Genomic DNA, 27,338 nt, shown 5'->3' on the forward strand with positions numbered 1-27,338 from the left:
TATTATAGCAATGATGATTATAGCAACTGCTGCCAAACGTATGACTCTACCCTACAATCGTGTTTATTATCTGAGCTGGCACCGTTATTTATTGGGGGTGGGCCCTAAGATGGGGGACGGGGTTAGGCTGGATCCCCCGTATGGCCCTTTACTAGGGTTTTCTGGTTGGCCCTTTTGTTACTTTAGCATATTTTATTTTACAATAACATATTGGTTCAAAGTTCAAGCTATGAAATTTTTACATCTGTTGTCCTCATTATTTCGCCCAAGCCATAAACGTCTTTACATGGATATAGAACTTTGTATAACCTATTTTATAGGGTGCCACTCCTTCAGTTTTGAACCATTCAGTTGGATTTTAGCAGGAATTGTTTGATTTGATTAAGCCTGCCCATGTTTCATTGGTATGGACAAAACTTCTACACCTCGGCAGTGTGACTGTACACAAAAGAGTAGAACATTCAAACTGAACTGTTGAGGATCCAGTCGCACTCGACCTCGTTTATAAACACTGGGCACATCTGCACCTGGGCAGTAACCCATAGCAACCAATCATTGATTAGACTTTTTTCAGCCAGCTGCAAGAACAACAATGAATGCAAACATCTTATAACTGCCCAGGTGCAAATTTGCCCAGTGTTTATAAATGGCTCCAACTGTGTTGGCCCTCTGATACTGGATTTCGGGGCTGCTTTATAAACCAGTCCAATACTGTATGTGGTGAAAATCAGTACTTTCCAGGCCCGGATTTGTGTCGAGGCCACAAAGGCCCGGGCCTAGGGCGGCACAATTTTAGGGGCGGCATGCTGTTGCCGGAGTGAGCGGGAGATTTTGACAATCAATTAAATCTCCCACGCACAAAAGCCCCAGTCCTGGTGATGGTAGGGTTACCACCTTTTCTGGAAAAAATACCGGCTTTCCTATGTATTTATCTTTTTTCCCTATTAATAACATTGGGATCACCCATCACCCATAATACCGGCCAGGTTGCAACCCTAGGTGAGGGGGCGGGATTGAAATGACTCAGACGGCCTAGGGGCGCCGGAAATAGAAATCCGGCCCTGGGACTTTCCCATGAAAAACTTTACATTTTTCATGTTCCTGTAACCAATGAGCTTAGGGAAGATCTCACTAAAGGATGCATGCCCCTTCAAGCAGACCTAGAACGTACTTTATTTATTAGTCAGTTTTTATAATATTTTTTTTTTTTTTTTTTTTTCTTTGCTTCTCTGCTTTGCTGGGGACCAGTGGCAACCAGATTCTGTTCTGAGGCTGAATACATTTCTAAAAAGAAATCACTAATTTTTGTTCAATTGTTGCCCAACCCAACAAGGTCCGCAGGTTGAAATCAGGCCTGGAACAAGGGATAGGCAACATAGGCTCTTTCCTAGGTTGTAAACATGTGTGAAATAGGTGGGGAAAATTGCTGATTTTTTTTTATTAGGGGTTATTTCAGTTTTATTGTTTAAATTCAATGAACTATTGTTAACAGCTCCTGGTCTCTCCGTTCCCTTACTTTGTAAAGCTGGCCTTTGGGGGGCCTATGGGGGTACTCAGGGGAGCTCCGCCAATGAGGCGAGTTGAGGCACTTGCCTCAGACGGCTGCACCCCCCTGGTTGCCGCTCTTGGTAACTAAGAGCCAAATTTACGGTTTTAAGCTCTCTGCACTAGCGACGTGGACCCCTGCCGCAGGCAAGTTTGGGCTGAACTTTATATATTGTGGCACTGTGTTTGGGGGAATTGTGGAGGGATGGTACAAATCTCCCAGAATGCTCTGTGAGTCTCAGAATGTAAAGAGAATGGGCAGTGCTAATGAACTGCAGGTGAGGGGAGTGATGTCATCACCTGGGGAAGAGAGTTCTCTGCCAAGGAACCAGGAAGTGGAAGGCAATGTCTCTCTGAGGGCAAAGAGCTTTACATATAGTCCTGTGCCCCTAAGTGGGGCTAAAACGTTGCTGTAAAAGGGCACAGCAACACAGACCATGAAGCTTGTTTTCCAATAATCCCAGTGTTACTGTGGGTGTGAAGGAAAGATGCACCTGACAAAATTGCATTTGATGCCCTATAATAAGAGCAATAATAATAGACCCCACTACAAGGAGCAAACAATAGCTTTGTTCTTGGTGAAAACGAAAGCATTACAATCCAAAGCATGGAATTACACACAGTTGTGTTACCACTTGTATTTTAGTGAGTTTTAGGTGGGTCGGTTTAAGAACTCCACAGTAAGCAGGGAGTTGTTGACAACTTTGAAGACTAGAGATTTAGAACAGCCTATATAATAGACCATCATATTTATTATTTTTTATTTAGCACCAGCATGTAACAGGGGCAACTATCTCCTATATACCCATATTAACCCTTCAATCTTCAGTTAAGATACAAGAATCAGAGAGTTGAAGTCAAACACATCCTATTTATTTGTCACGGCCTTCAATGGAACAGCAGCACATTCACAGGGCTCAATCTCCAGGCTTTAAACATATGAATCTTCCCGTAACTGCCGGGGGTGGACTCACACTTGTATGCACCCCTCTTGGGCCCTGGCCAGCTGTATCCGGATCAATCTCTCCTCTTAAGCCCTGGCTGGTGGGTTTCCCGCTGGGAACACTAAGCCCACTAACTCCTAGTTAGGGCCATAGCTGCCCATGCTAGTTACCTAGCTAACTTACACTTCCTAGAGCGTACTGTTTACCATTAGACCTCTCACTATCTAGGCTCAGTAGCTCTTCCAGGAGATGACTCTACTGCTTCAGTGCCCTATGCCCAAAAATCCCTTAACCTTCCCTTTTATGACTTCCTATTCTCTACCCACTGGGGACTTTTCCTCAGAACTGTTATCCTCTAGCTCACCCTAGTGGCCAACCCAAACATATGTATACATATGTATTTACCATTACTTAAACATTTGTATTAAACCATTAACATTTTACCATACTAAAGACATACAGTATTCAGCAGTGTTGTACCAATTACACACCAGTCTCTGCCCCAGTGGAGCTAACAGTCTGATCATATTAAAACACGTTGTAGAGGGGCTGCTCCTGTAAAGTTAACTTAATGATGAACCACCCCATGCTGGTGCATGCTGGAACTCATACATTGACAATGAAGAGCCGCAGTATAAATACATTATAAATTAAAATACAATATATAAAAGTACACACAAGGAGGACATCAGTCAATAAATACCATAAGTATACACAGTACACAGAGCTCATATAAGGACACAGTGCTATGTGATAAGGGCTACAGTAGGAAGGAAGTCCCTGCCCCATAGAGTTTACAGTCTAATGCTCGAGACCTGGCGTTTTCCAGATAACGGATCTTACTGTAATTTGGATCTCTATACCTTAAATCTACTAAAAGATTGTTGAAACATTAAATGAACTCAATAGGATTGTTCTGCCTCCAATAAGGATTTATTACATCTTATTTGGGATGAAGTACAAGATACTATTTTATTATTACAGAGAAAAAGGAAATAATTTTTTAAAATGTGAATTACTCGTTCAAAATGGAGTCTATGGAAGATGGCTGTACTATAATTTGGAGCTTTCTGGATAATGGGTTTCTGGATAACTAATCCCAGACCTGTAAATCTCACCCTTAGTGATTGACCCATGGACTGTACTCCCTCCTTCATACCACTGTATTGGCTATTGGTTGATTTTTCATATAATCTTGTGTGTGCAGTATATACATCTATTTATTGTACAGCACTGTGGAATATGTTGCTGCTTTAGAAATATGTGTAATGGAAATAATGATCATAAATGTGTGACATTGTGGAATCATACAACCTATAATTTATCTATTTATCTATCATTTATCTATCTATCATTTGTGCCATATATAAGGTAAATAAATGGTATTTTTATAATTTTCTACAGTTTATTCTTTCTTGCAAGGCATTATTAGCTGACAATGTACAGTCCTATTTAGTATAGTTTTCAATACTGCTGGGACTTTTTATAAGCTATAATTTACGAGCTCTTGAAATCCATTCGTTCTTGAGAGATTCTTGGCCTTTCCTTTACTTGACTTCATTCTGTGACATTAGTAATTTTGGGAGCTATATGAAACAACCTAACAACAGGAGGTAAAAATATATCTGTCTTCACTGTAGTCTGTAAGGGTCTTGGGAATGAATATTAGCAGGAATGACTAAGCCTTTGCAGCCCCCTCCCTATATCCATCGTGAACAAGAAGTCAGACTGCAGCACTGTCCTCACAAGGAATGTTACTATTTTAGGTAGACACTGTACCCTCCATGTCCCCCTCCTCTGTGCTGTGGTATGTACCCCCTCCCCTTTACATTTGCTCTCACTGGAAATGGACATGCAGACCTTCAGGCTGGGAATAGTTTGCATTCCAAGGAAGGATTCATCACACATCACTATACCTGCTTTTCACTCCCACTCTGCCCTAACGTGCATTAGCAATCTTTCCACACAGGGGAGCGCTATAGACCTACTGTAGGTTTCATCATCAAGCAGGCCTGGATTGGGATTCAAAAGTACACATAGGCCCAAACAGCACACTACATAGTGCCTGAATAATTACTCCCCGCTATCTACAATCCTTTGAACATGTATGTGATTTATTTCAGATCTATAGGCTGAGTAGCCAACACCAGCTTTCCATCTATGGTGGTATATAAGTGTAGTGGGTAAGTAGTGCTACAGAGCTAGGTGTACTTATTAAAGAGCTCTCTTCAGAGGATTTCTTGCTGTGGTGATTGTCCTGGAACAGAATATAATGGGAGTCCATAGAGCAGCAGCTGTTACCAAGATGACTGTGAAAGGCTCATTAAGACACCAAAACTGTAGCCATTACCTGTGCAGGCAACACTGCTCTACCCCTCGCAACAGGGCCAATAGCTTCTGGGAAGGGAATGTGGCTGTGGGATAGCAGGTATAGTAGGGAGAGATGGTGCCTATAGTAGCGGTGGGATAATAGTCTCTGGGAAGGGAGTGTGACTGTGGGATAGCAGGTATAGTAGGGAGAGATGGTGCCTATAGTAACAGTGGGATAATAGTCTCTGGGAAGGGACTGTGGCTGTGGGATAGCAGGTATAGTAGGGAGAGATGGTGCCTATAGTAGCGGTGGGATAATAGTCTCTGGGAAGGCAGTGTGACTGTGGGATAGCAGGTATAGTAGGGAGAGATGGTGCCTATAGTAACAGTGGGATAATAGTCTCTGGGAAGGGAGTGTGACTGTGGGATAGCAGGTATAGTACGGAGAGATGGTGTCTATAGTAACAGTGGGATAATAGTCTCTGGGAAGGGAGTGTGACTGTGAGATAGCAGGTATAGTAGGAAGAGATGGTGCCTATAGTAACAGTGGGATAATAGTCTCTGGGAAGGCACTGTGGGATAGCAGGTATAGTAGGGAGAGATGGTGCCTATAGTAACAGTGGGATAATAGTCTCTGGGAAGGGACTGTGGCTGTGGGATAGCAGGTATAGTAGGGAGAGATGGTGCCTATAGTAACAGTGGGATAATAGTCTCTGGGAAGGGACTGTGACTGTGGGATAGCAGGTATAGTAGGGAGAGATGGTGCCTATAGTAGCAGTGGGATAATAGTCTCTGGGAAGGGAGTGTGACTGTGGAATAGCAGGTATAGTAGGGGGAGATTGTGCCTATAGTAGCAGTGTGGATAATAGTCTTTGGGAAAGTACTTTTAATTTATTTAATTTCTCATTTTTTCAAGTACCAAGTATTCTGTTATTATTCTTGGTATTGGTTTGGTGAAGTGCTGACCACACACATTTATTGCTAATGATGATCCAGTGATCTGTTTGTTTATTAAACCATTATTGGACTAAGCTAAAATTGGCTTCAGCACAGTGTACCCAGAGTCATTATAAATCTCCCATTTTCCATAAGCTGTCAAGGGGGATGCAATAAGTAAAGGTCACTGCCCTCTTATAAAGATCAGTGAAATTTCATAAATAGGCTTCTATTATACGTTGCTTGGGACTAAAGCAAAGGCATTTTATCATTATCAGCTGCTACAACGTGCTAGCTTACATTTATTAGAGATCCCTGTCCCGTCATGAAAAGAAACTGCTGCTTCTAGGACTTGCCAAATTTGCCTTTGCGGTAGAAGTAGCCAGCTACTGTAGGTAGAATAATGAAATGATATCTACGATTGGTAGCTATTTATATGTTGTATATTGTCTGAGATGCAGTTTAAAGAGAATTGGGGAGATATATCTGATCGCAGACTTTACTGCTTGGGAATTCATGCCCTCTGCTGATGTTTAGAAGGTTAGGGAACAGTGCCAGGCTTTAGTCATCTCTGGAGAAAACCCTGACCAGAACCGACCTTCCATGTATGGCAGTGACACTGCTGAAGCTATTAGCACTGGTCTTAAAGAAAGCAACAATGCTCTTATGGAGTAATGTAACAAAAGTAGTAACGTTTGAATGAGGTCCATAGCAACAGATGTTTCTGGTAATACTACCTGCTGATGCCATGGACTGCAATCCCATCCAGATATCCTGAACTACAAATTCTAGTATGCCCTGGCAGCCTTTAGGCTGGTTTGAGGATCTGGGAGTTGTAGTTTAACAATAGCTGGAGCACTGCGGGTAAGGTTGCCCTAACTTGATATAATGGGTATTTGCCAGACTTTGAATCAAATTGGTCAGTGCTTTTTTTTAGAAAAAAAAATGCACTTGCCAGCAAAAAAAAAAAAAAATGCCACAATTGTACTTACCTTTCCCATGGTCCCCCCTCGGGCTAAGACACTCACTTTACAAAAGATACTATTAAGCAAATTTATTCAAATTTGAATTTATTGGTGGGGGGGGGCGAAAACCTTGCATTATTGCAACCGCAGAAAAAACTGCAATAGCAGAAAACTCCAAAAACAAACTTGCTTGAATGCTCCAAATACTTCCCATTGACTTCTTTAGCATCTCAAAATTATTTTTTATTTATAATTTGATAAATCTTTAAAAGTCTTGTGGTTAAAAAAATAATGCAGTTTTCTCTGTGATCATGTTTTTTTACTGCGACTCTGAGGTTTCAAAAAATCAGCCACTACTTTTACACTGGGGACCCATGGGAAAGTAAAAAGGTGGCAGAATTATACTTTTTGACCCAGGCTGGTTTATTTTTTTCTCCTAAAGGAGCACCAAGCAAAGAAACAAAAGTAACTTTTCAATTCAATGGTGAATGTGGGTTTCCTTATCTTTTAAGGGTTATAACAGCTGTAGCATCTCAGTCCAAATAAGATTAATTGTTTGCAAATGGAGATTTGTGTCAGGATAGGTGCCTTTTCATTGGGGAAAACTCTACTAAGTTTGTCCAGGAGCAATAACCTATTACAGCCAATCAGCAGGTAGCATTGCTTGGTCACCTGTTTAAAACCAAACAGCTTATTGGTTGCTAGGGATCACAATAAGTGCAGCCATTTACACACTGCGCTACAGAAAAATGGCATCCAAAAACCGATGATTGAAATTTTCACAATGCATTTGTGCTCACAAATAAGCCCTACTGATTGTCAGTGATTCTCAAGAAGATAAGATTGCTCAGTGCAGATGTTTTGGCTGAGACTGAATCCCCCTCTGGGCTTGGAATGGAGCATTTCTTTCTCTCTGCTGTGAATAAAAAAAAATGTCAGGATCTGGTTTCCTGTGGGAAATAGACCCTGCCATAAATAATTCCCTTCCCTACAGGAGAGTTACTAATTAGAGTAATAAAAATAATAATTTGGTCCTTCTTTAGCAAGTGATAAAATACTTCGCATTGACCAGATTGAATTCTGCTGCCAGGAGGCAAACTGAAGGAATTGTATCAGCTGGCTTTGCGGAGATGATATTTCACAGAACTCATCTAAATGAATGGACATAGCGTCCTGCCATATATGGGAGATTATAATTCGGAAATAGCTGAATCTGGTGAGTTGTGGCCACTGGTTTGGTAGGTACATGAGTGGCCGGGGGCACAGACTTACAGCATTATGCACCATCTTCTCTCTTCTTCCAAACTTTCTGTTTATCCTTTTTGTCTTTCCTATTTGTTTCCAGCCTTACCTTCTTTTACGTAGTACTCTACACTTTTAAAATATCAGTCTCCCTTTCCTTTTTAAACTCATTCCTGTTTTTCTTGATCTCCCTTTTCTCTACTTCTTCCAGATTCCCACTTTTGTTGATTTGTTCATTTCTCCTATGCTTTCTGTATTCCCTTTCCCTATTGCCCAACCAATTCTCTGCATTCCTTTCATACTCATTCACCTTCTTCTCAACCCCCCCTTTCCTCTTCAACCTTCCATTTTCTCTTCTGCTGTGCCCTCTCGCTCTCCTCTTCTATGTTCATTTAATCCTCCACTGCTTTTGTCTTCCTTCTTTCCCCCTCTGTTCTGGACTCACCCTTTCATATTCTCTTCTGCTCCCCACATGTATGTCCTTTCCAGTCTTGTGCTTTTCATTTTCTTAGTCCCTCACCTTCACAGTCTTCCATCGTCTCCATTTTCTCTTCTGCTTTCATACTCATTCACCTTCTTCTCAACCCTTTCCTCTTCAAACTTCCATTTTCTCTTCTGCTGTGCCCTCTCACTCTCCTCTTCTATTCACGGCTGGATTTACATAGCGGACATTTGTCGCCCTGTCCCCTCCCTTTGATTTGTGTAGATTTCCATCGTCTGAATCGGAGCAATGGGGATTGGCGCACGGGAAATTTTAAAAACTATTTTATCTCCTGCACATCCCCAGTATATCTGAACCAATGTGGGTGCGGTCGGGCAGCATGCCGCCCCCAAAAATCCTGCTGCCGTAATCCTTGACCTTGGCAGCCTTTCCACAAATCCGGACCTGCTACTATCTATGTTCATTTATTCCTCCACTGCTTTTGCCCTCCTTTCTTTCCCCCTCTGCTCTCTTCTATCACCCTTTCATATTCTCTTCTGCTCCCCACAAGTATGTCCTTTCCAGTCTTGTGCTTTTCCTTCCTGACATAGACAGATGCATGAGTGAGTCATTGTCTCTATGATATTTCGATTGAGGCCATCAGCCTAATGGAAAATAGCAATGCTATTTGGCTATCATTGTGGATTTCTTTATATACTATCAATGCACATTAACGATTTCTAATATCTTTATAATTAACAGTAGGGGACAGATATGTTGTGCTTAATTACGTCTCTTTTATCACATTACTAAGCTTGTGTAATAAAGTATAATATAACCCCTACTTTAGTATGATATGAAGTTATAGCCTGTATGATATTGTTATGCTTTAGTGGTGAACAGTGGGTGCATTATTCCCTGTGTTTGTGTAATAGCCCTGCTATTTACAGAGATGTCAAGTATGTGAAGGGGAACTGCTTCACAAAATCATTGCACTTGATAATAACAAGGTGTTAAGTGCTGCAAACTACTGACATCAGCAGGAACAACATGCATGTATATGAGCAAAGAAACCCAACACTTCAGCTGCTCTCAGTCATATCAGTTGCGCTGACATCAATTACAGGGTTTCTTAATGGAAGATAGGTTGCAACTTGCAAAGTTTGGGCTTGGTTTAATACAATGGAATACAATGTCTACTTTAGACCTGATGTTGGAAGTATATCCTGCTAGTGTAAGGAATCTCTTTGTTGGGGGGGCAATAAAGGACTATCTCATGGCATTACCGTGAATAAGATGTGGCTTACCAGAAAGGGCACAGTGTGAATATATTGTGGACAATGCAGGGAATGTTGCCATATGTCCCCGGCTTAACATAAAGGGCAGGGTGTGAATATAATGTGGACAATGGAAGGAATGGATTGTGGCATGTATCCTAATCTTCAGATGCCGTTAGGGATGCAACTACATTCTGATTCAGTCCATCTTTAGACACAGACTGTCTTGGACATTTTTACTCAGACACATTCCAGTATTCTTAAGACCATTGCTAAGCCCCGGTGTCATCTCTTATTAAATAAAAGTCTGCCTGTACAGGGGTATAGCACTAGATACAGAATAACTAGCAGCTACTGGTGGACCTAGTGGAGGCCCTGCCTGATGTGCAATTTCAATTTATGTGCGCAAAGCAGAGTTTGTACCAATATTTTGGGCACTGTTGTTTTTTACTGTGGAGTCAGTTAACTTTAAGTTACGCCATTTCTATAATAGGATGAGAAGCCCCTTTCAGAAACCCTAGGAGTAAGCTTGAACACGGAATTTGGAAAGAAACACTAGAACCCCCTTACTCACAGTATGTAAGGAGAGATGTACTAAGGGTAGCTCTTGCATAGTTGTTCTCCTACATAAACCTTCAGAATGAAAAATGCAGAATGCACCTTTGCATAATAGTGGATGCAACCTCTGCTATGCTATTTTACTGTGTGGTGGGGAGGGCTGACCTGTAGGTGAGACTTGCGGTGGGTGCAGCCCAGGGGACCCAGGAAATTTTGTCGTACGGGTCCTGCGATTTCTGATGGCGGTCCTGTCTGCTAGTGTCCAACACTTTGTGGGGTTCCAGAGGAGACATCTTTTATGCAAGGGAAGTAAAATATCTCAACTGATCTCCACCAATTTCAGGGCATTACTGCAATGGATGTTGTAGTTATATATAACAGATGGGCTGTATATGGGTATGGTGGTCATATCATATGGGTATGATGGGCATATCGGGCCCAAACAAAGTACTTTGCCCAGGGTGCCCCCCAAATCAACCAGAGCCCCTTCTGACTAAAATTAAATATAACATATTTAAAGAGTGTTAAAACATCATGGATATTTTTGCAGAATAACATTCAGGTGTGATTCCAAAACACACATTTCCTTAAACAATTTCTTTCTTCTGCTAATTGTGATTTATTTTATCGAGTAGTTGGTGTCCCTGCTGGGGAGCAGAAGCCCTTTAGAGGGTGGGTATGGAACAGCTGTCTATTCACAGACAAACTGTAAATATGTTCTTTCTGTGAGAGAAAGGGGGTGATATTGTTTTTTAGTACTCCAGCATTCTGTGGGTTAGTGGAAAAAGTTGTGCAGTGTACAAGAATAGGATCTATTCAGCAAATACCCAGTACACTGGAACCCAGTTCCTGTACATCTAAATAGCAATAAGTACAATAGGGCTTACCATAAACTAACCCAAAGGCCTAGAAACTATGGTCTGACCTATGAACAAAGTACTGTCCAGACAATAATGGGACAACGGTTGTGCCATAAGAGAATGAACACAAAACACGTCTTCTCAAAATACATCACCCTTTTTTATTTACATGCTGAAATGTAAGAATGTAAAAATAACGGATATGCAAATATATTAGTGCTTTCCACCGTTTCTAAGTGTCAGCATAAGGTTGGCAGCTTCAGTGTTAACACTAGACAGACCAGACAGCCCTCTAGGGTGGCATATGGGGGGTAACCATAATGCTATTAATGCTGCTTCATATGAGAGACCTGAGCAAAAAAAGTACTTCTACATTTGCTTTGAACCACAGCTAGATCTTGAATTTCTATGAACGCAGCCCAGAGATATCAAAGGTTCACTAAGAGTTTTAATGGTAACTTTGTATTTTTTTTTTAATAAATAACATATGAGATTGTCAGAGTTTGAGAGTAAACCATGAACTGAGAGGTTCTCTGCAGGATGCAAGATGGCCATGGAGAGTGATGTGCACATCAGAAGCAAGGAGGATTGTGGGAGATACAGGAAAAGAGCAGGGTGACTTGTCCCTTCCTGAAATGTAAGACGCAGTTTAATGTACAGGATGGCGTCACAACGCTCCAGAGGAATGTCCTACTGCTTACTGCACACCTTCCATCATCTTCAGGAACTCTACAAATAAAAAGGTATAGGTATCAGGTACATGTTGGGAGCCAATCATACAAATTTTTTTCAATGGGTCGCACACTATCAAACTCACCATCAAAGTCAATTTTGCCATCGTTGTTTTTGTCTCCATCTTTCATAAGCTCTTCAATCTCCTCATCTGTGATGCTCTCACCTGAGGAACGGAGGATTTCAGCTAACTCCTCGCCATCAATGTACCCATCAGCATTCCTGCAGAACAGAGGAATAGTCAGAGGCCACAAAGGACACAATATGGTAGAGATTTAGCACAAAGATAGACACATCTAGGTGCAAACAAACATAAATGAAACATGATACTCAAAAGGTGGGTTAGGGGTGGACATACTTGTCAAAAATACGGAAGCACTCAGCCAACTCCTCTTCACTTTTGCCCTGCGCATCCTCTTTCATCTGGCGCACCATCATGACCAAGAACTCTTCAAAGTCAATAGTGCCGCTGCCTGTAAGATAACACCAATTACACCTCCATTTGGAAACCCTTATGTGTTAAGTATCCAAATGGCAATAACCCAACAGACGTCACTGACTGTGAGTTGTTGGTCCATCTTTAAACTCTAAGATGGACCAACATCTAAGAATCAGTGCGGTCTCAAGAACTTTATAATTGCTGAACTTTAGGGAAAGCAATAACTAGTGGGGGGTCCTTCACACTAGAAGGAAACTTAAATGCTTATTTTGCTCTTAAACTCTTCCCATCTTATAGCTTCTGCTGTAAGTGCAAATCTATCCCCATACATTCCTTATCTATTGAGTATTCAGGTAGTAAGAAACTCACCATCCTCATCTACTTCCTCAATGATGGCATCCAACTCCTCCTTGGTTGGGGTCTGTCCCAACATCCTCATGACAGTTCCCAACTCCTTGGTGCTGATGTCACCGCCACCATCAGTGTCAAACATGTCAAAGGCGGCCTTGAACTCTGCATAGAGAATACAAAATCATACATCTTCTGTGTGCCCCTCCAGGTTATCTACCACTCTTCTTCCTTTACTAAATGTTAAGACTTGAAGTTTTAGTTGCAATGATCTAGACTTGAGTCTTGAATTTTACGTATTTCTTCTGGAGCATTAACCTAAAATGTTTCCATTACACCTTTATATTGTCTCTCATTCTAGCCTCTTCCTTTAATTCCCACCTCATATTTGCATATTTCACGTGGTCTTCTTTCATTCGATCCCCCATTTTACAACCTTCTTTGACTGTTTATCGTTTACTCAGTAACTTCAGAGTCCAAAAAACTTCCTCCTTTTTCACCAAGTACAGCTCCACAAGGAAGGTACATGGTGGGTGCAATTGAAACCTGCCCTACTTTACACTAAACCATATTGCTTTCTATGCCTATCCCATCTACCAACAAAATAAGGATAAAAGTGGTAAGAAGAAAACAACAAAAAAAATGGGAGAAAAGAGAATGAAGACAAGATTGAGAAAATAGGAAAACCAGAAAAGGAAAACAAATGACATAAAGGGCATGTTGGGGAGAGGTGGGCCATAAAGGATAACAACATGGATTAAATTTTTTAAAGAGCACATTTGTTCCCATTAAATGTTCTTTACCCTTTTATTTCTTCCATTTATTAAAACCTTATCTTTTCATCAGGCACTCAATACGTCCCCACTTCACACCAACTCCTTCCTTCATTACCGCTATGTTTTTGCACCATTCACTGCATTTCTCTATGCTGCGGCATGTCAATCACATATTGTCCATAATTCTTCTTCACATCCATCTAGATGTGAAGGTAGAAATCTCTTGACCATTGTATCTCAACATAATTCTATGAGGCTTATGTGGAAACATGTAAACTTAAAAATGCCCCAGTACTAAACAAACAATCAGCAGTAAGTAGATTGGCTGCAATAGGCTAATGGCCTAAGGCCAACTCTTCATTTGTGTCTGCATAACCCTATGTGAATGTAGATTGTCCTTTCTAACTAGAACCATCTATATCTTCTCTTTTGTTTTTCCATTTACATAGCCCATTTCCCCTTTCCATTTCACTAGCCGGCCCTCAAGGGGCAATATATATGTATGGTACATTGCCTCATACCTGCTCTACCTATCTCCTTCCCTGTTCTTTTTATAATTCCCTTAAGTATTGTTTATCCACCATTATATAGAAAATACTGATTTTTTCAAGAGGGCTTTCATGTATCAATCCAGCTATCCACACATGAACAGACGTACATGCAGAATTAGATTGCAATACACTTCTCTTATCAGGACTTACACACATACACATTGAATCAAACACCCACACACCTAGATGCATAACTGTTCTGTTTTCACATAAAGTCATTAAATCAAGCACACGCTAGAGATAGAAAAAGAAAACATGAAACATACCAGCAATCATTTCCTCGCTGAGGAAGGACCTCGCATCTTGCTGCTGGTCTGTAGGCTGCAAATCAAAGATAGCGTGTAAATCAATGCTGGAAAAAGAAGGCAAGTTTTCTTACCGCCACCCCATTTTGCCATTCTAAAATAGTTGGTGAAGAATACTATACAAAAATTAAAAAAATAAGGGTTGCTGTTGGGGACATTCTACATCTAGGGAGCCAGCCCATCCCCTTCTTCCTTATGGTTGTTAGAAAACAGAGGCCCAGGCTTAAATCCAAACAGCCAGGAAAATGAAGTGTCCAGACTCTGTCCGCCTGCATGTTTTCTCAAAGGTTCCACTACATGATCCAATATGGAGAGTTCCAGGAATCCCTCCCAGATGCCCAAAACAGAGATTAATTTAGAACAAAAATGTAGGCTTAGTTGAAAAAGTCAGGCAATATGTAAATTCACATGAAAAAAAGTAAATGATCTATTAACGGGCAACCAGGAACATGTTAGTGATGAAGGTGTCCCAGGTGTCCACACTGACCTGCGCCATGGTGGCAATGGACACAGAGCTTCGTCACAGCACTATGTCCACAGATGAATGAACCCCAAGAGGCTGCTGCAGGTGTCCAGAAGATAAGTGCTGGTATAATTAGCAAAGACTTCAGGACTCCTTATAGGGAGTGGTTCTCAGGAGAGGATTGAGTTTCTTCCTCACATATGAGACACCCTAAGGACTGGCAGAGATGGAGATGGACAGAAGCTGCCAAAAAACTAAATATACACTCTGCACACAAAGCACCTTCTGAAAAAAAACAATCTTAGATTTCACCATGAGGGTTTGCTCTAATTTGTGTCACAACAGCTACAATTACTTTACTTCAATTTCATTTACATTTTTCTAGATTGGATTTTTTTTAGAAAACCTTTTTAGAAATAATTTTAGAGACCCTAAATGGAAAAGCCCCAAATCCAAATGGTTGGAAGGTTATAAAAATTAGATTTGAACATCAATGAATGCGTGTTATCTTATAATAGGAACAGCCATTACACACAGGAAGTGTTATAGGGATGGGCTACATGGGAGGAGTTATAGGTGGGAGGGTTAAATAAAGTGAAAAAAGAAGGTATGAGGTGATTATAGGGAAGTTTACATGGGGAACCATATAAATAATTATTAGGTTTACATGGGGAAATAGGTTTTATATGGAGCCAAATAATAATTAGGAGGGCCATATAGAGCAATAGGAGGAGTTATAGGGAGGGTTATATGGAGCAATGGGAGGAGTTATAGGGAGGGTTATATGGAGCAATAGGAGGAGTTATAGGGAGGGTTATATGGAGCAATAGGAGGGTTATATGGAGCAATGGGAGGAGTTATAGGGAGGGTTATATGGAGCAATAGGAGGAGTTATAGGGAGGGATATATGGAGCAATAGAAGGAGTTATAGGGAGGGTTATATGGAGCAATAGGAGGAGTTATAGGGAGGGTTAAATGGAGCAATAGGAGGATTATATGGAGCAATGGGAGGAGTTACATAGAGCAATAGGAGCAGTTATAGGCAAAGGTTATTTGCAACACTAGGAGTCATGGGGAGGGTTATATGAGCAATGGGAGGAGCTATAGGGAGGGTTAAATGGAGCAAGAGGAGGAGTTACAGAGAGGGTTATATGGAGCAATAGGAGGAGTTATAGGGAGGGTTATATGGAGCAATGGGAGGAGCTTTAGGGATTGTTAAATGGAGCAAGAGGAGGAGTTACAGAGAGGGGTATATGGAGCAATAGGAGGAGTTATAGGGATGGTTATATGGAGCAATAGGAGTAGGTATAGGGAGGGTTATATGGAGCAATAGTAGGAGCAATAGGGAGGGTTATACTTTTGCCTAGGGCTCTGAACCAGATTAAGCCTCACAGGACTTGGAAATCTTAACTTTCTGGTCGCCCAATAACAATATGATACAATGCTTGGGAAACAGTAGCTAGAGATAGCAAGTCAAAGGAATGAGGCAGATTTTAGCCAATGGGAATTTAAAAATCTTTAACAAAATGTTGAAGCATGGGAGAATGGTAGAAACCTAGAAGAGATATACTGAGATGTAGTACAGGAAAAAAAATAAAAAGACAGCGAAAGTCAATTAAATTAAAAAAGGTGGACAAATTACTGGAGAAGTGAAAAAAGCCAAATTGAATGATGGGAGAACAGTGTAAGTAAGCTGAGTAGAGAGATTGGTAAGGGTGAATATTATTTGGGCTCCTTGCTGTAAAGAATCATGTTTATAAATATCTCAGATCTATAAAGCTACCCTTTTTTTTGTGTTTCCACTGGAAGGTATGTCTGTGGGTATAAGAATTGCGTTGCAAACCAATGTCATGGTGCATTATGCGTCCTTCTTTCTGATCTCAGTTTCCTCTAATCAGTCATTGCATCTTTATCTGACAAAGCTACTCAAGGCTTAAACATGATTTATAGGGCATGCTTTTGCATTGACTGCATCACCAGTGTTTAATTATATCTCTGCATTGGCAGCTCAGTGGAAATATGAGCAGTCTCTGTTGTGCAGGGTACAACTAGAACAATCCTGTGGGGGGCACTGTATGCCTACTTGTGTGCTGGCCAAGGGGGGATGTAGTTACGCGTATCTCTTCAAAGTGGACATATTTTATTACATGTATTTTATATTATATGAGTGTTTCTAATTAGAACTGTAAGTAGAGGTAGACTGTTCCAAAGCTAGGGATGCTAAATAAGTCTGTTTTCTTTCATTGCAGTTGCCTTCAAGTGCCAGGAAGACGGCAAATCTAATTACTTGTGGGAAACCCCATCAGCATGGGATAAGTCTCCTTCAGTGATGGGCCAATTTCTCCCTTTTGGCTTTGTCAAAAAATTTGCGACTTTCTCGTGAAATTAGCAAAACGGCGACAATTCTGATGTTGGCTGCGAATCGCGGAAATTCGCAGCAAATTCGGACCTGCCGTATAAATTCGCCCATCACTAGTCTCCTTTAAATCAGAGGTAGGTAGCCTTCTACAGGCAGGTTAATGCAGAATGACAGCTCAACACTGGGATCTTCTTATGGCATAATATATTGTGTGGTGGGTTCATTTTATACTATAATTGCTGTTATAAAGGCACATTACGTTTCAGACATTGTCAATAAGCAGTGCAGCTACAGGCTAATAACAGGTTTCAGTAATTCCCAGTGCTAACCACTCGGCTACAGAACAGACAGCAAGCCCACTGCTGCTTGAGTATTGGGGGCCCTGTGGGATATATGTGTATATATATATATATATATATATATATATATATATATATATATTGCTTGAATTGAAGTGAAATCATTGGAGGGATGCTCTGTGTGGTGAGCATAGCGCGGCGTGCTAAAACAAGCCCCTCCCACAACCATAAACCACGTTAATGCAAACCCTTTTTGCTATTTCCATTTTGGTATATCCCTCTAATACACAGTTTTATGCCTTGTTTGCATAGATTTATCTTTGTATGTGACCTATAGGGACCCCAAAACGATAATTGTGCATATGGCTGACAATTCAGATTCTGCAAACACAGCACCTTGCCTGTGTATTGTGTGTCATAACATAGCACAACCCCATCATATTCTATAATACCCAAGATTATTTCACATAGGGGCACATTTAATAAGCTCGAGTGAAGGATTCGAAGTAAAAAAACGTTGAATTTCAAAGTATTTTTTTGGGTACTTCGACTATCGAATAGGCTACTGCGACCTTCGCCCCGAACTAAAAATCGTTCGACTATTCGACCATTCGATAGTCGAGGTACTGTCTCTTTAAAAAAAACTTTGACTGCATACTTCGGTAGTTTAAACCTACCGAGGTACAATGTTAGCCTATGGGGACCTTCCCCATTGCTTTTCTAAGGTTTTTTTGATCTAAGGAAAATCCTTCGATCGATGGATTAAAATCCTTCGAATTGTTCGATCGTAGGATTTGCGGTAAATCCTACTAATTCGATATTCAAATTCGTAGGATTTTTACCTCGAGGGTCAAATTCGAGGATTTATTAACCCTCGATATTCAACCCTTAGTAAATGTGCCCCATAGTGTACCATTCTCTCACTAAAGTTCCAGGATTCAAAACCCTTGCATCCCCGCTGATAAAGAACGGATGGAATCCCTGTGTGTATGTGTGTGTGTATATATATATTTACACATACACATATATATAATGTTTGTTGACTCAAAGAGAGCAGACAATTCATGTAAGTTGCAAATGAGTTTAGAGGAGCACTCTATTTATTATGCTGTGTAAAAAATGGAGTGAAACATTACTGGTGATGTTGCTTATAGTAACCAATCAGATCTTTGCTTTTGTTTTCTAGAGCTCCCCATAGACGCGACGATTCTTCTTGCCGAACGACCGATTTTAGGGAAGCCCGACCAATCCTTCGAAATTATCGTGCGGTTAGTGGGATTCGAACGATCGTACATCTTACGATTTTTCGGCCGACATCTGTCAGGAAATTGATCGGCCAGGTCAAAAAATCTTTGTCGGTCGCAATGCAATCTATCTATGTTTGCAGGGCCAAGCAGGCAGCTCCCCTTTGTTTTCCTGGTAAATTGGTCTTTTTAGTTGATGGTAAATTCGTACGATCGTTCTGAGAAGATCGTGGTCTCACGATCAGGATCTGATCTTTTAAAAATCTCAACATCTATGGCCAGCTTAACTATTGAAATCTAATTGATGAAATATAAATATAAAGTGTACATTAATTCAGTTATTAGGGTTTAGATCCCCTTAAAAAGTACCAGTAACAAAAAAAAGGCATTTTCTAACTAAAGTTCCATATCTAACATGCCTCCCGCTGTTTTTGTACTACAAGTCCCAGCATTCACTGACAGCTTAGAGCTTTAGTAAGATGTAGTTCAAGAAGAACTGGAGGGATGAGAATTTGGTCACTTCTAAATACTGAATATATGAAATAGTTTTATACAGTTTATTAATGTCATTGCACTTTTACGAAGGACGTTTGTTCGTTAGTGGGTCTCTGGGTTTTGGTCGTTACTTCTGGTTCCCTGTGTCTGTGCTGACCCATTACTGAAGTCACTTCCCATTTGTTATTTTAATCAAATTGGAAGTAGAGGCCAGTAATTATTAATATTGAGCATGCCGGAGTCCTCTAGTGACCAAACAGAGGTACAACCATATACTTAAATAATTCTCCAAGGCATGCTGACAAGTTAAAAAATATAGTTTATTACATCAAAGTGTTAAAATACATTAGAGAAATAACCCCTTTAGCGCCTAACGCGTTTCATGCTTACCTAGAACTTAGTCATAGGCAAAATCCAACTAGTCTCTTTTCCTTTGTTCCTTAAATACTAGCTCTCATGGTCCCTCCCCTCAATAAAACCAATTACAATCCAGCACATGTGTTACAACTGCCATGTATCATCCATAGGGCTGATGACTTCCCATTTGTAGAGACTTCCAGCAGGCAGCAGGTTGGTTATGTTAAACCTTTTGGTTGGGCAGGTTTGGGTAGGCATAAGAATTAGGTAAAATGTAAATGCACAGGTCTGGTTTGGATTGTTTGCCAGTCTACTAAAACAAAATTAGCTATCTTTTTTGGGACACTGACAATTTTCCATTTTTCCATCAGGGGGAGTCAGAGAACTACAATAGGGATGTAAGATTCAACTGAGTCAAAAAAGCAGTATAACTGTATTCTACATATTCAGCATTTATTATTATTATTATTATTATTTTTATTATTATTATTATTATTATTACCATGTATTTATAGAGTGCCAACATAATGTACAAAGTGTGTGTATAAAGTATTATATTTAGGAAAGATTATTTGTCGAACTAATTATAGGGAATACTATATGAAGCCGAGAAAATTATATATGAATCAATATCATCTATAGCAGGGGTTCTTAAACTATTGCCCAGGATCGGAATTTGGGTCTCCCTGCTGTTTTGGCTGGGCCTCCAATGTGATGCGGTTTCCTTGTACAGTAGATAATTGTAAATCATAAACCAATACAACATACTGTGGTCTACTGAGAAAAATGCTGAGAGAAACACTGGGGGTTATTTATCAACACTGAGCAAATTTGCCCATGGGCAGTAACCCATCACAACCAACCAATCAAATTGCTGCATTCATTGTTCTACTTGCAGCTGGCTTCAAAAAGCTAATTGGTTGCTATAGGTAACTGCCCATGGGCAAATTTGCCCAGTGTTGATAAATGAGCCCCACTGCGTTATATGTAGCAATAGGAGAAGTTATAGGGAGGGTTATATGGAGCAATAGGAGGAGTTATAGGGAGGGTTATATGGAGCAATAGGAGGAGTTCAAGGGAGGGTTATATGGAGCAATGGGAGAAGTTATAGGGAGGGTTATATGTAGCAATAGGAGGAGTTATAAGGAGGGTTATATGGAGCAATAGGAGGAGTTATAGGGAGGATTATATGGAGCAATAGGAGGAGTTATAGGGAGGGTTATATGGAGCAATAGGAGGAGTTATAGGGAGGGTTATATGGAGCAATAGGAGGAGTTATAGGGAGGGTTATATGGAGCAATAGGAGGAATTATAGGGAGGGTTATATGGAGCAATAGGAGGAGTTATAGGGAGTGTTATATGGAGCAATAGGAGAAGTTATAGGGAGGGTTATATGGAGCAATAGGAGGTGTTATAGGGAGGGTTATATGGAGCAATTAGAGGAGTTATAGAGAGGGTTATAGGGAGGGTTATATGGAGCAATAGGAGGAGTTACAGGGAGGGTTATATGGAGCAATAGAAGGAGTTATAGGGAGGGTTATATGGAGCAATAGGAGGAGTTATAGGGAGGGTTATATGGAGCAATAGGAGGAGTTACAGGGAGGGTTATATGGAGCAATAGGAGGAGTTATAGGGAGGGTTATATGGAGCAATAGGAGGAGTTATAGGGAGGGTTATATGGAGCAATAGGAGGAGTTATAGGGAGGGTTATATGGAGCAAAGCAATAGGAGGAGTTATAGGGAGGGTTATATGGAGCAATATGAGGAGTTATAGGGAGGGTTATAGTAAGGTTTATATTAAGCAATATAAACTTGAGCTTGAGCTTTGTTTGGGTAGCCACAGGAAGGACAGGAAGGAATTAAAGCAGAGATTTGAATGGTTGGAAGAGGTTACTGCACTAGTATAAATGTGTTGGGTTTTGTAAATACTGTCACTTTTAATGAATGATTGATAAATATACTGGCTGCTGTGAAATCACAGTTTATCTGTAATGATTAAGTCAAGCAGTTAACCCCTTACATACAGTCTGCTGGAGAGCCTGGCATGGCATTATAGACATTGATGGCAACAGATCCAATCTCCATACAGTTATTACTTTTATTTAATTTATGCACCATATGTTTTAGCTAAGGATTACACCCTAATAGTATAATCTCATTTCATTGTTCTCTAATCATATTTATCCTTTACGAGAAGCCTTCTCGGCCTGAACTTTATGGAAACCTTTAAATATAGATTTTGGTTGTATCCACCTCTCTTTTCTCCTTAAAGGCATAAACCCTTCTGCAAGTATGAAAATCTGCACTACAGAAAACACTATAGGCTGCTCGTGGTGCTGCCTCAAAGGGCCCTCTGCTGGCTGGAGATGAAACTCACCACAGGTTACACCAGGGTTCCCCAACCTTTTTTTTTACCCGTGAGCAATATTTGGATGTAAAAAGAATTGGGGAGCAACCCAAAAATGTTCCTGGGGGTGCCAAATAAGGGCTGTGATTAGCTATTAGGTTGCCTCCTATGTGGTCTGTCAGCCTACAGGAGGCTCTGTTTGGCAGTACCCCTGGTTTTTATGCAGCAAAACTTGCCTCCTAGCTGAGAATTCAAACATAAGCACCTGCTTTGTGGCCACTGGGAGCAACATCCAAGGGGTTGGTGAGCAACATGTTACTCGTGAGCCACTGGTTGGTGATCACTGGATTAGACTGTTGCTGTGCACATCAGTCGCTGTGACATTACAGCAACTACAATTATCACAGCTTAAAGTAAGCAAAATCTAATGTAAACTTTCAAATAGGGTGCACCTACATGAGTGGCAAACTCATATGTCTATCTACCTCCTGGGCAGGGGGCAACTGCTAAACAATTTTTTTTTAAAATGATCTCTTTTATTCCTGTGTCCAGCATTTGCCAGCTGTGTGTGCACAGACATAGGGATCAATTACCCTTTTTTTGTTTAGGCAGCTGCCCCCAATTGGATCACAGCTTCATGCATCTCGGCAGCAATGCTGGTATTAGTTTTGAAAAGGACACATTATGGGGGTTATTTATTAAAATCCGGCTAAATCTCATTGTCCCAATAAAAAAAGCTCCATCAAACTCCCATGCCCGATTTTGATGTATTTATTAATAAATTTATTTGATTTCATCGGATCAGTAAAATAAACTCGAAAAAATTGAGCTAAAACCCAAATCTTATGATTTTTGTCTGGCTTTTCTCCTTAAAAGCTAATTTTTTTTTACTTTTCCCCCCGAAAACCCTGAAAAGGTCCGGGCTGAAGACAATGGTATCTTTAATTCGGGATAGGTGCCTCTCCCATTAACTTATACAGGACCTCGACAAGTCTGAGATGGCGGACTTTTTGGATACGGTTTTTTTGCAGCATCGTGGTATAATAAATCTCGAAAAATATGAGGTTTTTTTTTCCTCGAAAAATTTGAGTTTTGCCCCAAAAAGCCCAATCAGAAAAATTTGAGGTTGATAAATAACTCGCTTTATCATTAAAAGCTTTATGCGGGACAGCACAAGGAGAGGCATCAGTGAAATCAAAGATAATTGTTTTATTTTTCTCTTCTCTGAGTACATTTTTCTCTTCAGTCCATTGAACAAAACCTAGTATAACCCAAGTTACAGAGCTAAAGGCAGAGGACAAGAGCAAAAGACTGTTTTGCTTTCTTTTCTTGGGAAAGATGATCGGTTTGTGTTCCAATCTTTTCATCTTCCATCCAAACTCTTTTTGAACTCTTCTTTTTTTTTTTTTTGCAGAGGAGTCAAGATGTTATATGCCATGTGCAGACTTTTGCATTGCAATGGGTTAACAATATAAGCAATTCAAGAACACCCCAAGCCCCTTTCTCTCCCCCCCCCCCCAGCCTTGACTATAGATAGGAGCATCTGCACCTGTTCCTCCCCAGCTCCTTGGAGGAGTCAGCTGTCCCACTCTAGGAATAGAAGTGTCTCTCCCTCCTCCAGCCTGGCAAACCCTAGTGATGCCCTTTTTCTAAGCACAAACATGCCCAGGATCAAAGAACAGTAATTTCCACTGTGTGGATCCAATTCCTCTACAAAAATGTACTCTGATTTAGACAGACACAGGAAAGAATTGTGTAGATGTATCCTCTGACCACTGGGCATTCCAATTTTGGGTGGGGTTAAAGGGACCATATACCCTATTTAGTAGTGTTTATGTTATATATATTTTTCCTTCACATAGACAACAGGAAAGTCTGAGGCTTTAGCTTATTTTATGCACAGAACATTCTTCTCAGAGTATTTGAATTTTGACATATTATTGGGTACTGCCATAATGTTTAGACACTACATGACAATGTTAGGCTATAGCTTATAACCTGTGTGCATACAACATTTTTTTGTAGAATTCTATAGCTTACTGTGAGATTGCTTTCTGGGGCACAGAGCAGAAAAAATGTTGTGTTCCCATAATATATGTAAAGTGGAACAGTCCTTCATCAGCTGCTGAAGTGTAATTCTCAGCATCCCTAAAATCCCTTCAGCTGTCAGTGGGTGCTGGATCTTTTGCTTAATGGTGGAAGGTTTTACAGCTCTAATGTAAAATGTTAGTGTTGCCATCTCACCATTCTTTACTTGCAGACACCATATACCTGCTATCCCACAACCACAGTTCCTTCCCAGAGACTATTATCCCACTACTGCTTTAGGCACCATCTCTCCCTACTATACCTGCTATCTCACAGTCACACTAGCTTCCCAGAGACTATTATCCCACTGCTACTATAGGCACCATCTCTCCCTACTATACCTGCTATCTCACAGTCACACTCCCTTCCCAGAGACTATTATCCCACTGTTACTATAGGCACCATCTCTCCCTACTATACCCTCTATCCCACAGTCACAGTCCCTTCCCAGAGACTATTATCCTACTGCTACTATAGGCACCATCTCTCCCTACTATACCCTCTATCCCACAGCCACAGTCCCTTCCCCGAGACTATAATCCCACTGCTACTATAGGCACAATCTCTCCCTACTACGGTAGAGAAAAGTCATGGACTTATTGCATTGTAAATGTGTGAAATTTGCTTTTTTTCTCACTTTCAGTTGGTACTATGTGTGGTTACCGGCTATACTCACTTAATGTTCCATTGTCTGAATTCATTTTGTGGTTGGCGTACGTCTGTGTGGCCCACACATTAATCTCACTGCTACTGTGCCAGTATGTGTTTGTTTAACTAGGTGTTTTTTTTAATGTCCAGCTAAAATTGTTAGTGTCTGTTATGTAAAACATCCTGATTATAGAGAAGGAATGCTGAACTTTAAAATCAGAGTTTGGAATCTGGTTGTGGAATTTACACAGCAGAAAGCTGGAGCCTTTCCCTGTGGAAGAATGCCAAGGCAAAGTTATAGCTTTATAGCTATGGAGGAAATGTGAAAGTGTAACATTTTATAGATATTGAGCTGATGAGCCGACCTGCCTTCCAGAAGAGAAGGTTAAGTAGGGAGGTGAGAATGCGGCTGTTGTGGGAATTACTCACCAATCAACCCCAGAGAGCTGTAGGCATATGTCCCTTGTATATGTTGCTCAACAGGAATGAAATGCTCATATCTGTAAGAACACATTGTCTATATGACAGTAGGTTCTAGAGAGAATATTCTGCTATAAAGAATCTTCCCACTGTTGTTTCATGATATGAAGAAGAAGTTTTTGATTGCATAGAACTGCAAAAATATAATCAAGATGAGTTTTTTCTCCACCAGTTGAAGACAATGTTACTGGGTGATGATCTGTGACATATTAAGTTATAATTAAAGCTGGTCTTGTCTTAGAGAAGTTCTTTGTAGTAGGAGAATTTGCAAGTAAGAGGTCTGGCTGGATACCAAATTATGCATGGGGGGGCAGGGTGTTGTAAATTGAAGCCGAGCTCCTTGGAAAGTGTGAACATATTTGTGGGAAAGATGAAACCTTGCTGGACCTTCACACGGAACCAATAGCTTGACATGGAACCTTGAGAATCACATCTCTTATCTTAGAACTCTTTCATCTAGAACCACCTGAAAGTATTGATCCATTACCCTCAACCATCAGACTATGACGACTTTTTCATATGTACGTATATGGATCCTTTAACATCCCTTATGTAGCCGTTAAAATAAAATATACAACATATACTCTGCACATCAAAAGGAGCTATCAGAATATAGCAACTTGTGGATTTACTCTTCCAAAAGAGGGATAACTCTTACACAACTCAGACCTCTTGGCAAAATACAATACCAATAAGCACTTTCTTTCATCTTAATATCACAACTATTAGATTGTTCCTTTGTTTCTAGAACAGGAACAAAATTTTCAGGGGCCCCCCCCAATCCCAACACTATTTCTTCTTGGTCTCATGTGGCTCATCCCAGCTAAATATGTTCATGTATTTGATGTATATTTTAATAAAAAAGCAAAATTGTTGTTGCTACGCCACCCCTGCCCACATTCAGTGAAAGCCAATAGCTGCAAGAGGTGATATTGGGAGTTGTAGTTCATTAAAAATAGAGGAACACAGTCAGGACATCCTTGATTAAAACGCTGTAGTTTTCCCATTTATTGAGTCTTTCTCAGGGCACCCCAAAAAACATTGAAAAGGTGAAAGGTATTTTTTCTTCACACCAAAAATCTTCATGAACGTTTTCAGAAATACAAATATAAATCATTCAAAAGTAACGCAAATTATCCTGCCACCGGAACATTTAGATCTTGTGTTATACGGCACCCCAACCCAATATAATGGTTCAGTATCTCAATACTCATGTTTTTATAGACCATTTATACAACACTAAGCATAATTGCACTGGTATCCTATTGTGCGCACCACACCCACAAATAAACAATACAACTGGAGCAGCTTTGAATTATTCTGTCTTCACAAACCTATTCCAATACTTGAATATTAACGTGCTGTCCTGAACTGCAGCTCCCAACTGTTTATTGGCCACAGTGGTATCATAGCTAATAACAAGGCTGTCCATGTCTGTAAATGGATCCTAGCACAGTGGGTGTTGTGGCCTGTAGCTGACAGTTGCTCAGCAGCATAAAAAACAGTCCTAAAAGGCCAACATTCTCCAGGACAGATATACAAAACCAAGCAGCTTTAAAGCCAGTTATACAAAGCCCAGTTCTAGGTTTAAATAAAAAGGTTGGTCAAAGTAACTAGCCCAATATAGTCTGGGAAATTCCTTAGAAATATACAACAGCAATTGCAGAAAATCTGCACTGACCCCTTCCATGTTACAGTATATGGACCATTTAATCTCAATTACATGAGTCGTACAATAAAATTACTGCAAAATTAAAACTATTTGCATTCGTAGCAGTGCAAAAAATCTCTTAAATGTTTTTTTTTATAGCAGAGAGTAGTTCAATCCAGCCAAGAACTAGAGGTGATGAAAGTTTCTTTTTGTATCTCACTATAAAGCCGTGACACTTGCCACTCTCTGGCTCGGGTCTTGGTGACAAAGCATTCCTTCCTTGATGTCCCTGGTGATGGATGATCAGAGAAGGAATGGTGACACAGCCAGCATATCATTCATGTCTGAGTAGAAACAATGTTAAGATTTGTTCCGGCACTTCTGGGTAGAGTTGCCATCTCTTAAAACAGAAGACCCCCCTTTAACTCCAAAGACTTGGCACCATTTCACCTCTTGTCTCCTTAATCCATTTTGTCTGATGCAGATGGATACAGCCTTAAAGTCCACATTCTCCCACCCCATGCCAGGGACACTTACCATCTTGGCGGGTCACCCCAAATCCCTGCGCAGGAGAAGGATGGCAGGAGGTGTCTCTTTGCTCTTCTGTACAGACCCCCAAAGCTTTTCTACAAGCAGTTCCCCTCTAATTTGTACTGTGCCCATTCACACACCTGCTCCCCCTTCTGCCCTGATTGGAT

The 27,338-nt window shown here is 40.6% G+C and overlaps 1 protein-coding gene across 2 annotated transcripts; it reads right to left on the reverse strand.

Annotated features, from left to right (window-relative positions):
- Positions 1-11,196: 11,196 nt before the first annotated feature.
- On the reverse strand, positions 11,197-27,260 carry tnnc2.L (troponin C2, fast skeletal type L homeolog). 2 transcript variants are annotated; one of them, XM_018233999.2, is made up of 6 exons: positions 27,178-27,260; positions 14,171-14,225; positions 12,599-12,742; positions 12,149-12,263; positions 11,876-12,012; positions 11,197-11,787 (listed from the first exon to the last, which is right to left on the reverse strand). In XM_018233999.2, the coding sequence occupies exons 1-6, from the start codon at positions 27,178-27,180 to the stop codon at positions 11,756-11,758; spliced, it is 486 nt and encodes a 161-aa protein (XP_018089488.1). In that variant the 5' UTR covers positions 27,181-27,260; the 3' UTR covers positions 11,197-11,755.
- Between the last annotated feature and the right edge of the window lie 78 nt (positions 27,261-27,338).

The sequence above is a fragment of the Xenopus laevis genome, chromosome 9_10L (assembly GCF_017654675.1).
Source record: "Xenopus laevis strain J_2021 chromosome 9_10L, Xenopus_laevis_v10.1, whole genome shotgun sequence".
Lineage (NCBI taxonomy): Eukaryota > Metazoa > Chordata > Amphibia > Anura > Pipidae > Xenopus > Xenopus laevis.